Source organism: Aotus nancymaae, unplaced genomic scaffold, assembly GCF_030222135.1.
Source record: "Aotus nancymaae isolate 86718 unplaced genomic scaffold, 86718_ANA_hifiasm-v0.15.2.pri h1tg000049l, whole genome shotgun sequence".
In the NCBI taxonomy this organism is placed as follows: Eukaryota; Metazoa; Chordata; class Mammalia; order Primates; family Aotidae; genus Aotus; species Aotus nancymaae.
In genome coordinates this window covers 21,686,383-21,703,202 of record NW_026988463.1, presented here as the reverse complement: position 1 = coordinate 21,703,202, position 16,820 = coordinate 21,686,383, and the positions used below count along the sequence as shown (strand labels likewise).

The window sequence follows — 16,820 nt, the reverse complement described above, 5'->3', positions numbered from 1 at the left end:
CACTCTAGCAGGAGTGTGGCTCACTGCCACCCTGGTCACCTCCACCATTACAGAGTCAATGTCAGCTGTTTCAGCAGAGAATAAATTTGGATATACTTAAAGTCAAATAAGACCACAACTGGCAAAGAAATGGCTTTGGCCCCAATTCCAAATGTTGGTTAATCCCCAGTGTGAATTAGGCGCTTGAAGAATTGGAAGGAAAAAGAGACGCAGTTAATTATCAAACTTTAATCGATAGACTAATCTTACAGGATAAACAATAAGACAGCTAGTCAAGGTTACACTTTAAAAAAAAAAATCCAGCAGCGCAAATCTAATAGACTAAATACGTTCATCTCCTCCCAAACAGGCATTTGATTTAAAAACAGAAACCAGAACAGAGCGTACACCACAAGGAAACATGGTACTCACATATATTGTCAAATAATTCTGCAGAACTCTTTAAGGAAAAAAATGGTTCTTAGAAATTGAGAAAGCAGTAGAACCACCCAGCCTGGCAGGTCAGTCTACCAGATGTTCTGCATCTGAGAGGGCTCCCAACCACCTGTAACTTCAGAAAGGCCGCCAGGCACTATTACAAAGGAAACAGGTGCCGATGCTAACTGGAGATGACTTTATCACAAAGCCTTAAGACAAAGGGACCATCCTTTTCCAAGACAACAGGTGTGAACAGAGGCAAGGAGCGAGAGGAAAGGGCTCCCTCAGCAGACGGGTGGAAAGCAAGCCTGCCCTTGCACGGCCCTTGGCACACTCAATCTACCCGCTTTCCCTTCTCTGCCCCTGGCAAAGAAAGGCTGGGGAAGTGCAAGAGCCCAGAACGGCTCCTCCAGGCACATGGTTAAAGTAAGAGTAAGAGGAAAACGAGCCCCTTCTGGGTGAAATATGGCAACTTTTCTGAGACATGGCAACGAGGCAGAGTTAATCTCTTTGGCCCTCATCAGGTAAAGCAGCAACTAAGGAGCCTACTCAGGGCCTCACGCGGACCCCTTCTATGTCCACAAGAAAGTGCATCCTTAGCTCAGTTCAACTTCAATTAAAAAGAGCTAACGCTACTTGCAAAAGGCCCATCATAGATTCAAACACTTAATACCAAAGAGTTCCAGCAACTCGCGAGTCTGTCTACGTTCTGTGATCTGAAGCAGAGCTGATGAAGACCTGGCTCACGGGTCACGTTCTTCTGCCAAGGCGCCTCAGGGAAAGAAAGAAAGGCATGATGACGTCTGTGAGCCAGAACCCGCGGGAGGATCACGGGACAGATTCTAGAAGAGAAAGAAGCCCCTCAGGAGGCTCTGAGAGGTGTCCAATGTGTAAGAGACAGCCACCACCCTCATCTCTAGCTTTGACTCAGCGCTGTTACAGTCACTCTCTGGAAACCAGCTCTTCCTTTATCCACCTGCATGCCCCCTGCCACAGTGAGGGAAAGATCTGGTCCTCTCTGACAGTGAGGAAATTGTATAGAAATTATCCTGAGGAAAAAAAAACACTGTGACGCTACCTAAGAGAAAGAGTATTTCAGTTTGCTTACACAGATTTAGTCAGTACACTCTGGACTGTAAGAAATATATGAAGAGACTGCTCACAGAACTGAGTAAACAGTGAAAACTACTGTGGCCCAGACATGGATCGCAAACACTTCTCCCAGTGGCTTCTGGTGGTATGTCTGCTCTCCGAGAGCTTCCAGCAAGGTCTTCCATGCGGACAGGGTGAGGAGCCACAGAGCTCAAGATTGCTGAAGCTGATTTAGTGAGCTCTGTAAAGCAATACTCAAACAGCTCCGTATGAAAAGGTGTCATTTACATTATTATTTATATATAGTATCTCGAAGTAAGGAAAAAAGCACCATTTTACTGAAAATAAAAAGGCTCACGCAGGCTTTGGTCCTCTTGAAATGACACCAGCCTGAGTGAGAAGCAGTTGGCCCCTGGGGAGCGGGGAGATGACGGAACGCTCGATGTCACTGGCAAGAAGGGAGGCCAAGTGGCCCAGTGAGCCACAAGAACGGGGCAATAAAGGGGAGCACGTGGAGGGGCCTTGGAGAGCAGCCAGGCCAGTCTGGGGATGGAGCCGCCTGCTCTGAGAGATCAAAAGGAGGCGTGTGGCACTGTCAGGGCAAGTCTCTAGGACTGAGGCATTGGCAAACAAAAGGGCAGTGTCTGACCCGAGATGATGTTCTACTTAATGCATCTCATTTCCCCCGAAGCCTGTCACCTGCAGACAGAGGCTTGGACAAGTAGCTCAGACACACTCTTTTCCCCAGGAACTGCAGGCCGACAAGGACAGAAAAGCTGCAATGATCGCTCCTTTTTCAAGGGATGGAAAACAGGCAGTTTCTTGGATGCTGCACTTCACAAATGTACTAATTGCCCCCAAAAAAGCAGAGAGTAGATTTTCCTGCCTCGATGCATCACTTGGCATTGACTACACCATGGAAAGCAAGAGTCTGGCTATGTGGGCTGGATTCCTGAACTACGGCTTAGAAGGGAAGGGCGTAGAATATCATCAACTGGCTCACAAGGAATAGTCATCTTGGGCGAACACATGCTAATACGTTTCACAGAATGAGGGGTGACAGCCTAGGATTCAAAATGTGACATTTGGAACATTTCTCGCCAAACCTTACTATGAGAGCCTGCAACCAGTGAGAGGAGAACTGCAAAGACGGCAGCAGAGAAACAGCACACAGCACAAAGGAGATCATTTACCAAGAGACTTTCCCTCCCGTCAGAGGCAACCAAGCCAGAAGGAGATGACAGAAGTTCACGTGTACAAAGAACAGAAGGGCTAAAACCAGAAGAGGGTGAGCTAATCATGAAAGCAATTTATCCCATTTCGTTGTTCAATAACAACGGCCAACCTGCTGGCATCAGATGTCGTCTTCTCGAGAAAGGCAGCGTCTCTGAACCTGGGATAAAGGACACTTGAACTGAATGGATGAGCAGAAGGACCCAATGGAGAAGTGTAATTGAAATCATCCTTGGACTGCTTAAGAATTTCTTGAAAACTTCCAAATAAAGAAGGTTATCTGGATCTGCAGCTGTATGGCTGTATAGTCTATCTCCTACCTGGCTCCTCCTGGAAGAGGCCTCTGTCTGCCTGGGAGCTGGGGTTTTTGAGGGGCACAGCCCAGGCACAACCATGCTGGGCTGGGCCTCTAGGCCAAGCTCAGTGAGGGGTGCAGACAATCATCCAACCAGCAATGGAACTCCTCGGAGATCGCGGCCCAAAGGGCAAGACGTTTAGACAGGAGTCACTGGGAGAGACTCTGCTGCTCAACGAACACCACAGCAAGTGTGAGAGCTCCCTGCCCAAGACGGAGCAGCTCTTCCTCTCCCACCGTGCGTTCACAGGCAGCAGCAGCACGGCGGGAGGGAGCCCAGGAGAGGAAGCATCAATGAGGTACTAAAAGAGGAACTGATATCTTTGGGTTCTTAAAACAAAAACTCAAATCGAGGAAGCAAGAGAATTAAAAAGGGAAAGAATTAAATCTGAATCAATGGACAGAAATATATGGCTTACTAACCCCCCCGCATTTTGCATACAATTTTATACAAAAAAGGGGAAAAAAACCCCAACTAACCACAATGCAGTCCAAATGTTTGCAACCAAAGATGTATGAAAATATTTCAATTGAAACTGCTAAAAAAAAAAAAAAGCTTTTGATCATTCCCTTGTCAACATAATTGGTAGATCTACTCTCAAACACACTTAAGAGTATTCCACACAACATGTTCGGAATTCAGATTTATTGATTTCCATCGTATGGACTTTAAAAATGGTATGAAGCTGACTGCAAGAAAGGGAACTGGTAATTTTAAGTTAAAATTAAGCTAATGGTGAAAGTACATCACCTCTGGCTTCAGTCACCACATCACCTTAGATTGAATATAGATTTTTTGTGAACAAAGTTCCAGAACTCTGAAATCCAGGGATGCTGCAGGCCTCTCCCGGCAATGTCCTTCACTTTGGGTCAGTCTCCTGGGCCAGAGGTGAAAGTGCTTTCAAAAATACTGCCATTTCCCCAGCACAGTGTCTTTGATTGCATCCACATATTGAGTTGGAACCCAGTACACCCAGTAGTAAGAGGCTTCCGTGGGGCCCAACTGAAACGCCTGGAAAGGAAAAAGGAAAACCAAGCGGTACTTCAGAGGTCGGGAGACCAAGCAGCAGAACAAAAATGGGGGAGGGTTGGGATGTGAGTTAATTAAAAAGGGAAGAAAAACCAAGACTTTGCACATAGGGAGCATTCTCCTAATCAAAAAAAAAACAGGCACGGTGAGGGTTACGCAGAGCCAACCCTAAAGCAGCGGTTCTCAAACTTGAGTGAGCATCAGAGCCATCCAGACGGCTTGTTGGAACACGGATCAGCACCTCCACCCCTGCTAGAAGTTTCTAATTTAGGGAGGTCTTGGGTGGGGCCTGAGAAACTAGCAAGCTCCCAGGTGATGCAACACTACCGATCCAGAGACCACGCTTGAAAACCACTGCCCTAGAAAACCTGTCACACATGCTCAAGAAAACAGGTGTTCATTGCAGCACTGTCTGAAACCACAAAAACCTGGCAACAACCTACATATCTATCAGTAAAGAAATGCATAATTCAAAGTGACAAGGCCTAGTCACACCAATACTGGGGTTCTTTTTAAAGAGGTATCAACTGGGTCCATATGGAACTCTAACAGATTTTTTTTTCTTTCAACAATTAGAGGAATTTAAAGAGGAAAATGACAGATTCTTATGTTGAACCAAAGATAAGAAAATTGTGAAACAATACATATACCATGATACCATTTACGAAAACTGGAAGCACGAAACAATACTCCATCTTGTCATGGATAAATAAAAGAATGTTCGTGTAAATAAAAGAATGAATAAATGGGAAGGACGCACATGACACAGGACGATGGTAATGGGGGAAGGGGAAGAAGTGGGGCCATCATTGCTGTGAAGAAACTATTTCTTTTATTTAAAAAAAAATTTAAATCAAGCTATAAAATATTGATAATTTGCCACTTCTCAGTGATGGATATATGAGTTTGTGACAGTTATTATTCTTTGTCCTTTTCTGTATTTTCTTTTTTCTGACTGGGGTCTCGCTCTGTTGCCCAGGATGGAGTGCAGCAGTGCAATCTCAGCTCACTGCAACCTCCGCCTCCCACATTCAAGCGATTCCCCTGCCTTAGCTTCCCAAGTAGCGGGGACTACAGGCATGTGCCACCTTGGCCAGCTAATTATTGTATTTTTAGTAGAGATGGGGTTTCACCATGTTGGCCAGGCTGGTCTCGAACTCCTGACCTCAAGTGATTCATCCCCTCGGCTTCCCAGTGTTAGGATTACAGGCGTGAGCCACTGCGCTCAGCCTCTTTTCTGTATTTTAAAAACATTTCTCTAAAAATGAAAAAGCACAGCCACAGTTTTCCAACTGTGAATGATGACACGTTAATGTAGCTAGAGAAATGGCATCTGCACAAAGAGGAAAGTAAGTACTTTCATTAGGACAAAGGTAGAGGTGTTTGGATAAGAGAAGGGGGCTAATTAGAACTATCCTCTGCCAGAAATGACTCGAGAGAAATGAACATTTCAGTGAAATACTAAGTCATTACCCATCCACACCAATGTCCAAAACAGTCTACTCAACTTCCTTGGACTCCGTACCTCCAGGCTGCTTTCAAACCCCACAGGGTGCAACTGGCAACACAAATTACTCAAAAAGGAGTGGTGGGGCCCAGTTAAAAACATTCAAGTCCAACTGTTAAAACAGAAAATAGTAACTGACCAGGTGAAACCAATCTGTCTGCAAACCTTGTAATAAAGACTGCAGAGAGAGTAGGGGTGGAAGGGCTGCCAGGGGGCCTGAGAGAAGCCCCAGTGATGTCATCATCACTTCCAGAAGGCAAAACCCCAGAGGCCCTGCAGCCTAGGGCCTGCACTCCCAGCTACGGCCTTGCTAGCAGCCCTGGGCAGGACAGGGACAGGGCTGCCTCCCTTCCCCACCATACTTTAAGCCCCTTTCATTTATTTTATAGCAAGAAAATCTTCCAACACATCTAACTTGGTAACCCACAGGTCAAACCATTAGTTCCTCCTTCTCCCTGGGATGGGGCCGATGTGGCTTCATCCCTATGGAATGCACACTGAAAGGCCTGCCTCCTGGAATGAACAACGGCAGGAGGCCCCACCCTCACACCACAGCTGCTCAGGCCAGGTCCAAATGGCAACTGCAGAATCAACTTTGTTGCCAATGTGGCCCCTGCAAAGAGTGCTGGGAAAATTCTGGAAACTTTGCCTAAGCTGCTCATTTTATCGGATGAATAAATTTTTGGCTTCGTTCTGCACACTTGCAGATGGCCTCCAAACATTCTGTCTCTCCACAGAGTGGCCTCTGCAAAACAGATGCTCCAGAGAGCCTGTCCTCCCCACGAGGCCCTCAACCACTGTGCCTGGGAAGAGCGGCAACATTATTACAGAAAACAGGTTGTCTGGAGCCCTCACCAACACCAAGGCTAGGGGCAGGTTTTGTTTTACATGCAAGACAAAACTTTTAATGAAATTCCACAAACTATTCCTCCTTTTATTTATTTTCCTCGTCTAAAAACACCACATTGCAAGAGGGAGGCAAAAGAGACTTTTCTAAGAGGTAAGAGAAGACACATCCCCTTTAAACTGATGGAAGGTATGAGTGTGTGTGGCGGGGGGCTGTGTGCAAAAGAAACAGAACTAGGAATAGAGACCACGGATTAAGGTCTAAGTGGATGAAGAAAACATGAGGGTCTTAAAACAGTGCATCTTCTGGAGACTACATTTTCTTCCATGAAACAAGCTCAGCTGAAACTGTTTCCTGCCAGGTGAAGTAAGAGTCTAGCAAGGGGCTGGACTCAGCCAGTGCTACTTACCATCATGTGGTAGTCTTCATGTCCTTCGATAGGTTCACTGACCACATTTTTTATGGAGCCCATGGGCAATTTCTCAGTCCGCTCTAAGTTGAGAGGGATTACAGTGATTATTCAAAGGCCCTCCGTTCTAACTCCCCTGACTTAGCAGTCCCTCGTCAGGGCTGGTGGCTGTGGGACTGACTGGTCCCATGTACCTAGGGCCCTGTGTGTGAGCTGGGAACTCCATAGGAGCAAGTGGGAAACAGGGTTTGGCAATGGTAAAGGTCTCTGAGGGCAGAGATGTGTTTTCCCCAGGATTATTTTTTAAAGTTTGATGGTTAATAAATATCCAAGAAAGACAGGCACGGTGGCTCACGCCTGTAATCCTAGCACTTTGGGAGGCCAAGGTGGGTGGACACCTGAGATCAGGAGTTCTAGACCAGCCTGGCCAACATGGTGAAACCCCATCTCTACTAAAAATACAAAAAATTAGCCAGGCGTGGTGGCGGGCGCCTGTAATCCCAGCTACTCGGGAGACTGAGGCAGAAGAATTGCTTGAACCCAGGGTGCGGAGGTTGCAGTGAGCTGAGATCATACCACTTCACTCCAGCCTGGGCCAAAGAGCGAAACTCTGTCTCGAAAAATAAAAAGTAAAATAAAATAAATATCCAAGAAATTCCTTTGTAACCTTATGCAAGCCCAGCACTGGCTAAGGTGTTGGGCAGTAGGGAGAGTCAAGAGGCCTAAGAGGGAGAGGCAACATGTTCCTCTGTGGCTCTCACAAGGGAATGGGAGTGCCTGGGCTTTAGGGCTAGATTCTATATCATGACCCTGCTCCCTTCCCCAACCTCCCTCCCCGGGTCCTCCCACCTCCATATTCACACTTTTAGGAGAACTTCATAAAACATTTAAAACCTCTTGTGTTAACACTTGAGATACCACTGATGACATGGGGTCAGAAGACACTGAGGCAAGTTTGAGGAGGATGGCAGGTAAGAGAGAGGGGGCAGCAAGGGATGCCTGGAGATGAGACTGCTGCGAATGAGCCAAGTGAAGCGGGTCCGGGTGAGGTCGGGGGTGTGCTGCACCTGCACAACAGGACATGACCACCCTGGAGCGGTACACACCTCAGGGACGGGGCGCGGAGGCTCAGCAAACAGCTAAACCAAGTGGAAAAAAACTTGCAGCCTTTGCAGGAGGAAAAATCTGGAAAGGTAGACTCTAAAGTAGATAAACTGGCCAAACAGACTGGGAATTCAGAGACCAGGGATCTGGTCTAGCTGGGGACTTAGGACATTTTACTTCAGTTCTGTGGGCCTCAGTCTCTCAAAAATGGGGGCTGGGGAAGAGGGACCTCAAGCTGTTCATTTAGGTTTGGACTTTTAGTGGCTCTACAACAGCGGTCCACAAAGCAGGACCTGGGCAGCAGTTGTCTTTAAGATGGAAACTTGTAAAACACCTTTCATCCTGAAACGTCTGGAGATTTCACACAAAAATATCTAACAGATTTCTGGCTTCTCTTGAAAAGTCTGAAAATTGGGCATTTCTGGACCCACACTCCTGATCACGACATCAGACCACCAGCCAGATATAACTTTCCTACGAGCGGGGCACATGCTCTCCCCGAGCGGTTTCACATTTCCTGCCTGGAGCTTGTTCTCATTCTTTTGAAGCTGTTAGTACTGCCTCCTCCTACACAAGCTAGGAGAGTTTAGTCAAGAGTAGCAGCCCTTAAGGGTCACTTACTCAGCAAAGCGCCCCATGGAGAGGTCAACTCGCTGCTGGGATGGTCATTCCATAGCCGCTTCTTCTTGCCAGCAGAAAGATGAAGCCAGTGGCTATAGTAGCCAACTCCCAGAACAAGCTGTCCTCCTATGAGTGCTTATGACACTCAGATGACAGGACTCCCGGGCAACTGGGAAGAGTGCCTGCCCCTTGGGCTCCAGAGGTACAGTGCTCTGGGTGGGAATGAAAATCTCAGCCTTGGTCAACCCTAGAAGACATGAACAGTTCAGGGCCATGCTCCTCGACAAGGCTGGTGAGTAACGAGGCTTTCAAGGGCTCCAAAGCCCCAACATACTGAGTTTCTTCTACAACTCTGCTTTCAGGCCAAAGCAGGAAGGCGGCTGCTCCTGCTAGTAAAAAGAAAACCTCCAATACAGGGTCAGGAGGTTCTTGTTCTATCAGTTCTTGCAGTTATGATGCATTCCCTATACAACTTCCTGATACAAAAATATATCCCCGAGGAACCAATAAGCACTTCCAGACTTGGTTCCCATCCAGACCTCTCTGCCTGCACCTATCCTCATGGCAGGGTCTTTCCAGATCAGCCTTAGCAACTGCCTTCAAATAAGGCTGTCCACAAGCAAAAGTAGAAGTCCAGCAAGAGGCAGGAAGTCTATGCACTTCAGCAAGTGAATGCGATGAGATAGAACTAAGCAAAATCACCTGCAAAGTCAACAGAGGCTGGGTAGCTAAATACTGACAAGATGGGAGATGGGACAGCATCTGCAGAAGAGAATCGTCCAGCAGAGGGTTCAAAGGCCCCTGCAAAAACTGGGGGGAACGCTCAGATATTCTGCAAACTTGCTTTGCCCATGCAATTAGAGTTGAATGTGAAATGAAGAAAACAGCAAGTTATTGTAAAATTGATAGAAAACTCAAGCGTTTTTGGCATTTCAATTTTTGTTCACTTTAAGAATCAGTATAGGGTTGAATATTGATTTTTGTGTTTTAGATGTTTAAAAAATCTCTCTCCCCACCACCCCGCCCCTATTATTCTCTATAAAACTTGGTCTCATTTTAAGTGGAGTCTCACTAAATGGCCTGTCCCTGAGACCAATGAACCTCAGATGATGGGACCCCCTATACTTCTCTTTAGCATTTACCTCGAACACTGAATACCTACAGTGCTGGCCAGAAACAGGTGATTTAGGCATGTTCGGTTCCCTCCAGGAATCTAACGGGGACAGACAAGTCAGAGAGTCATGAGTGCTCTGGGCATATAAATGAAGCGCTCTATGAACAGAAGCGGCAGCAAGTCATTTGGAGGGTCGGGGGAGAACCAAGGAAGGCTTCATTCGGAGAGGACATTTAAGTAGGGCCTTGGATGACTTTATTAAAAACAAAGAATGGGCAGAAGGCATTCCAGGTAAGGGCACAGCATGAGCAAAGACAAGGAGCTGTGCAAAGCACACTGGGAGTTTCACAGAGAGATGCGGCTGAAATACACAGGGGACCACAGGGCAAACGGGCCGGAAGCTGGAACCAAAATTTAAACTAAGGCCCAGTGTTGAGAACACTGAACGCTATGGTTAGGCATTGGAACATGTCCTTAAAGAGCCAACGGTTCTTGAGCACAGGTACCCATGACAAAAAGCAGTAGGCAAGATGGACAGCACAGAGGAAAACACAGATGGGGCAGTGCAATAGGGTAACTTGTTTTGAATAGACCAGGTTTAAAGATGCTTGGGAACATTAACTGGTGCAACAGTGTAGCAAAGAAAGGGACAGACAGTTCTGCAGTGTAACTGAAAAGACTTTGTAAGCATCTGGGGGAGCGGAGAGGGAGGACAGTCAGAGACACTTCCCAGCAAACAGTAAGGCTGATCCAGACACCGTGCACAGGCTAGGGTGGGGCAGGCAGAGGGCAACCAGGAGGGGAGGGAAAGGCAGGTTCCTAGGCAGCGGTTAGGAAAACTTCACCCACTATAGGGTCAAACTCTGACCTACAGGGGCCAGGCAGGTGACGAATGAACAAAGCTGGCTACTTCTAAGATAAACGGGACTATGAGGACTGTAGCATGGCCCACTGGAAACTACCACTCGGCTCTAGTGGGTCGATGCCACGTGAGAATGCAGGCCCCAAAGGGCCAGATTATTTGATTTTTCAAGAGAAGCCAAAACAAAAACAAAAACAAAACAAAAAACAGATTAAGTGAAATCTTCCGATTTTACGGATTGTGTGTCATCCCACAAAAGCCTTGTCTGTGGACCAGATTTGGCCCTTGGGCCATGTTTGGGGCCTCTGAATTTGTGTGCAACTGAAGAGCCAATGTTTGGTGGATCAGCCCTGAAATCAGACTAAAAACAGTAAGAAAAGGGTCCAAACAAAAGGCGAGCATCTAAAAGCAAATTTAAAAGCCAGAAGCGGCCGGGTGTGGTGGCTCACGCCTGTCATCCCAGCACTGTGGGAGGCCGAGGCGGGCAGATCACCTGAGGTTGGGAGTTCGAGACCAGCCTGACCAACATGGAGAAACCCCATCTCTATTTATAAAGAAAAAAAAAAAAAGGCAGAAGCACGCAAAGCACAGTGTAGAGAGAGGTTTCAGAAAGAGGGGCAGAATTGCACTCCACAATGTGAGTGCTGCTGGGTGCCAGAGGCAGGCAGCAGGCCAGCAAGGAGGCAAGGATGAACATACCTTTAGTGCCAATCCACAGTTGGTCTTGTTCTAGCTTAAAGGTGAGTCTCACTTTTCCTCCGGACTTATTGTACATGCCGGACAGGGGTACCGTTGGCAGGCGCTCCTGAAAGCACAAGAGCATGGTAAGAGACAGAGGGATGGTCCAAAAAAAAGAGAAGGGACCAGGCGCGGCGGCTCACGCCTGTAATCCCAGCACACTGGGAGGCCAAGGCAGGCGGATCACCTGAGATCAGGAGTTCAACTAGCCTGGGCAACATGGTAAAACCCCGTCTCTACTAAAAATAGAAAAATTAGCCAGGTGTGGTGGTGCGCACCTGTAATCCCAGCTACTCGGGAGGCTGAGGCATGAGAATCACTTGAACCTGGGAGGCAGAGGTTACAGTGAGCCAAGATCACCACACTGCACCCCAGTCTGGGCGGCAGAGCAAGACTCTGTCTCGAAAAAAGAGAAGGGACAGGATTGGAGGAACCTCAAGTTAGAAGGTGGGACCGGCTCATTTTCAGAATGCTCACAAAGAAATCTGCCTTACCTGGGCACCCTTAACAGATGGCATCACATCTTCAGGTTTTCCTTTATCCAACACTTTCCTGTGTTGCTGTAAATCAGAAAAGAGAATGAAATGAAACAGCTGACTACGTTTAGTCGTATACTATTCCTTTGAAACAAGGGATAAAGAAAGCCTTAGTGTTTTGGCTCAAAAGCTTTTAATGACGACAGACCAAGGATCCTTTGAAACTACAGAACAATGCCGTCCCGAAAAACTTTCTGGGGAGATGAACATGTTCTGTACCTATGCGAGCCACTATCTACTATTGTGCCTATTATGCACTTGAAATGCGGCCAGTATGACTAAGGAACTAAATTCTTAATTTCATTTCATTTTAACCAGCCACATATAGCTACCTACCATATTAGATATCAAAGTTCTAGAATAAATGGGATTTCCAGATTGCCCTTCTCCCCTCGAAAAAAAATTCACCCCTGAAATAATTAAACCAGTAAGCTAAAGAGAGCCACAAAGGGTGTTGCTCTCCTAGCAAAAAAAAAAAAGGCACCCACCTGTTTCAACTTAAACTCCCAGAGAACACTACAACATGTTGATAATCGGTCTAACTGCCTAGAAGGAGCAGCTCTTCAACAAATGGAAACCTAGCCCACTGCAGACATTTTCCCCACTGCCCTACCCTTAACTCCAGCTAAACAGGAACCTGTAGGAGCCACCTTTCAGTCAGAAATGCAAATTACTCTATAACCTAACATTAAGAAGCCTCTAAACTCCTCCCCTCCCACCTGCCCCAAGAACTCTGAGGCAGCTCTTTAAGGATTCCAAGTTCAGGGCCCCTTAAACAGCTCTCCTGCCTGGCCCAAATGCCTGAGTTCTTCCTTCTTCTCCATCTGTGGCCTTACAGGCACAGCCACTGCATAGTAAAGCTGGAACTATGGGGCAATGAATGGATATAAGGTAAAAATTTAATCAAATGTAAGCACCAGGTAGCCATAAGCCAGCCCAAATCCTCACTGGCATGGCAGAATCCCTCTGGGAGGAATAAACTCAGCACTGCCAGACTGCTAGCAAACAGTCACTCCAGACATCAGTCCCAGACCCCTTAACAAGCTGATAAAAATCCAAGGGACTATATCCCTCTCATTAGGTCATGTGATGTCTCATAATTGGCCTCAATGAAACACAGCAGCATGGGCTGGAAGTATAATTCGAGTCACACCTTTCAAGTACCTTTTGAACAAGATTTCCTGTATTGTGGAGAACAGTTCTAGGCCTGTCAAGCTACCATTAGTAACTCAAAACCTGTATTTAGGAGGCATGCTACGCTCCAAGGGTGTGACCAGTGGGACTACTCCTGATACACTGGCATTTCACTATTCCATACACGTGGGAGAGGACGATAGGAATGTGAGAATGAACTCAATCGGTTTTAAGACATAACAACCCATATGTGGGGGTGAAGTCTCCAAATCAACACCTTTTAGATAATTAATATAGTTCTACAACCCCTTATCTCAAACCCTAGAGTTTTAAACTTTAAGAGTTTTAGGAGTTTTACAAAGGTAATATTGTTTTAAAATATGTAACACAATCTTCTCTGTGGGGTCCAGGGCAGTACCTTATCACCAAAGAGGAAAATTCACACTAATTCTGGTCAGGTTTTGCTGTTAAATTTATAAAAACATGGCCAAGCACAGTGCCTCACGCCTGTAATCCCAGCACTTGGGAGGCCGAGGGGGATGGATCACCCAAGGTTAGGAGTTAGAGACCTGCCTGACCAACATGGTGAAGCCCCGCCTCTACTAAAAATACAAAATTAGCCAGGCATGGTTGTGCATGCCTGTAATCCCAGCTACTTGGGAGGCTGAGGCAGAAGAATTGCTTGAACCTGGGAGGCAGAGGTTGCAGTCAGCCAAGATGGTACCACTGCACTCCAGCCTGGGCAACAAGAATGAAAAGCTCCATCTCAAAAAAAAAAATTTTTTTTTTTTTTTTTTAATAAAAACACTCTTAGTTTTAGACTCCTTTGGGGTTTTGGAAGCACACATGGGGGATTATCGATCTGTAACACAAACTGTGCCATCCTCTTATTCTTGGTCATACATTTTAGTGCCTATGGTCAATAAAACTGATGTTGATTCAAGCTGATCTATTACTCTACTCCAGACACATTTGAGAACACCTATTTTCCTTGGAACACTAAGAACGATCAGGAGGCTACACAGCAATCAGTGGGATTTGCCAGGTAAAAAGACAATAAATGATGATTCTTACAACCTGTTCCTTGTATAGCAAAATAATCTCATTTTTCCTTGTTACATAAAAGAATTTTAATGGCTATGATGAGCACAAGACAAGGCAGGCTCTCTTGATAAAAAAGAACAGAGAATGCGAATAATCAAGCCCCTATTTCACAGATCAGGACAAAAAAATAAATAAGTGTAGCTGTCTTCTTACTCGGCTTCATTCAGCTTCCTGAAATGATCAGTTTTAGGGGAACCTTCAGGAGTTGTTGATTACCGTGCCTAGCCAGGCCTGTGGACTTGGGGAAAGCCACAAACCAAAAAGCCAAATGTAAGCACTTGTACAAAATGACGGCTGGCTTCTAGTACTGGTTTTTTCTCTAGCACTAAAAAGGAGAGAGAAACCCATGTCTGATTCCTTTTAACACCTGGTCTGAAGCCTCCCTTTACCAAAGTCTTATCCTAAAGTAGTTAGACTTGAGACACACTGACCCGCCAGATGAGACAAAGTTGCAAATCTCAGGTAGTTGTCACCTCCACTCTGCGGCACCCAACTGCTGCCATAAATTTCCATCATGGGCCCTGTCCAAAAAGGAGCTTATTCTAGGGAGAATATAACCAGCCAAGGCTCGAGAGGACAAAGCCTCAAATTTCTCAGGACCAAGAAGCACAAGATGGACTCACTTTCTGCCGGCAGAGAGGCTCCTTCTTGTTCTCTTCGGCCTTTGCATCCTGCTGCACAGCATCTTTGGGTGTGTTTACTGCTAAAACATCATTGATGGTGGAGCCAACCACCATGATCTTGGCCCCACTGGTCACTTTTATTTCTCTCAATGTCTTATCCTCAGGGACGAGTCCCTTATACATGACTTTCTGCATGGCAGGTGGGAGACCTTGGGAAAAGGTAGAAAGTAGACAGTGAAAGGAAGGAAGGAAAAATGTATGGATCCTACACACCTCTTTGGTAACAGGCCAGAAAGTGAATACTGACTCCACCACCTATTAGCTTTGTAAACTTGGGCGATATACAACCTCTGAACCTCAGTTTGTAGAACTTCATAAGATTTATGAGAGTCAGTCCTTCTGTATAGACTTCTTTTAAGGATTAAGACATAGGACAAATGTAAGGCATTTAGTACGGTGCCTAGTATTCAGTAACTGTTCAATAAATATAAGCTCTCATTCTTTCCAAGTTGTTCCTCAATCATATTCAAATATTGAGAATCCACAGACATCAGAGCTACAGAAGCCAATAGGGATAAAACTCCTGTTCTTAATGGAGCTTACAAGACTACATGTAGGAAGCCTTAAAACAATAAATTTCAATGCCAGGAGTGGTGGCTCATGCCTGTAATCCTAGCACTTTGGGAGGCAGAGGTGAGCGGATCATCTGAGGTCAGGAGTTCAAGACCAGCCTGGCCAACACGGTGAAACTCACGTCTATACTAAAAAAAAAAAAAAAAAACAAAACTAGCCCGGCAGGGTGGCAGGTGCCTGTAATAACAGCTACTTGGGAGGCTGAGGCAGGAGAATCGCTTGAACCTGGGAGGCAGAGGTTGAAGTGATCTGAGATCGTGTCAGTGCACTCCAGCTTGGGCAACAGAGTGAGACTCAGTCTCAAAAAAAAAATTCAGACGTCAAAGCACTATAAACAAGGTAAAATTAAGAACAGTATCAACTGTGAAGAACCAGCATCAAAGTCAATAGCAGTGTTTCCTAAACTTCACTTAGGAGAATTACCTAAGATATTTGCTAAAAATAAATTCCTGGCTACATCCCAGACCCACTGAATCAGAATCTCCTGGGAAAGGGCCCGGAAGCTGTAAAACAAGTGCCTTAGGTGATTTTTTAATTAGAGATGTTAGAGAAACGTTAGTGAGAAACTAAGGCCTAAACGTCAGACTTAGGCTTGAATCCCAGCTCTACAACTTACTAGCTCTATAAACTTGAGTCTCTTTCCCCAGCTGAGTAATGGGCATCCAAGTATCTGTCAGAAGACTGTTGTGAGGATGGGAGGACCTGATGCAAAGAAAGCCACCAAGTGCCTAGCACGGTGCAAGGGCCATCAGGAGGCGGGGTGGGGAAGGCTGGCTGTCAGCGCCGCAAAAATTACCTGTAATCGAGTGGATCTTCTGTTTCAGCTCAGAGCCTGTGCTGTCCAAGGGGACCTTCACGTCGTGCTTGGTCTTGTTCCAGATGATCTTCAGGTCCACCAGCTCCTTGCCCGCGCCGCCGCCTGCGTCTTCGCCGTTGCTGACCGAGGCCTGGGCCGCAGGGTCCCCAGGGGGCTGGGCCGGGGCCGGCTGCAGGCTGTCTCGCGCGGCGCCGGAGTCCTCGGCCGCCATCTCTGCCGCGGTTTCGGCCTCCACGCAGTTGAGGGGCCGCGCGGGCGCCTCGGTTGCCACGGTCTCGGCCTCCGTGTCCATGCCAGGTTCCTCCATGCCTGCAAGGGGGTTAGGGGTGGGCGCTCGCCGCGGGCTGGGCCTGGGAACGGACGCTGCCCGGACGCCACCGGACCTCCGCTCCCGAGCCGCGCTTCTCCCTCCCGGGCCGGGCCGCATCCCCCCGAGGAGCGCCGGCAACCTCGGCCCGGGCCCGGCACTCACCACTCGCCACCCCCGCCGCACTCACCATCCGGGGCCCCGGCCGCCGCCATGATGATTGTGTACAACACCCACCGCTCCCGCAGAGGCCGCTGGGAGGAGGCGAGCTGGCTGAGATTGGCCCCCGCAGCAGCCCCTAATCGCTCGCAGCCCGGCCGGAAACAGGTGGAGGTTT

General features: G+C 47.1%; 1 protein-coding gene across 1 annotated transcript; it reads right to left on the bottom strand.

Moving 5' to 3' along the window:
* Positions 1-208: 208 nt before the first annotated feature.
* UBFD1 (ubiquitin family domain containing 1) lies at positions 209-16,797 on the bottom strand. The gene is made up of 7 exons (XM_012464734.2): positions 16,674-16,797; positions 16,156-16,485; positions 14,727-14,935; positions 11,824-11,889; positions 11,291-11,396; positions 6,891-6,973; positions 209-4,109 (listed from the first exon to the last, which is right to left on the bottom strand). Exons 1-7 carry the CDS (start codon positions 16,696-16,698, stop codon positions 3,999-4,001), a joined length of 930 nt encoding a protein of 309 aa, XP_012320157.1. The 5' UTR covers positions 16,699-16,797; the 3' UTR covers positions 209-3,998.
* Positions 16,798-16,820: the final 23 nt, after the last annotated feature.

Bases quoted from the DNA above. Each gene is read 5' to 3' on its own strand.
- UBFD1 (XM_012464734.2), bottom strand. From the start codon at position 16,698: ATGGCGGCGGCCGGGGCCCCGGATG. The intron at 11,890-14,726 runs GTGAGTCCATCT...TCTGATTTACAG, and splicing joins AGCCTCTCTGCCGGCAGAAA to CAACACAGGAAAGTGTTGGA. The intron at 6,974-11,290 runs GTATGTTCATCC...CTCTCAACTTAG, and splicing joins ACTGTGGATTGGCACTAAAG to AGCGGACTGAGAAATTGCCC.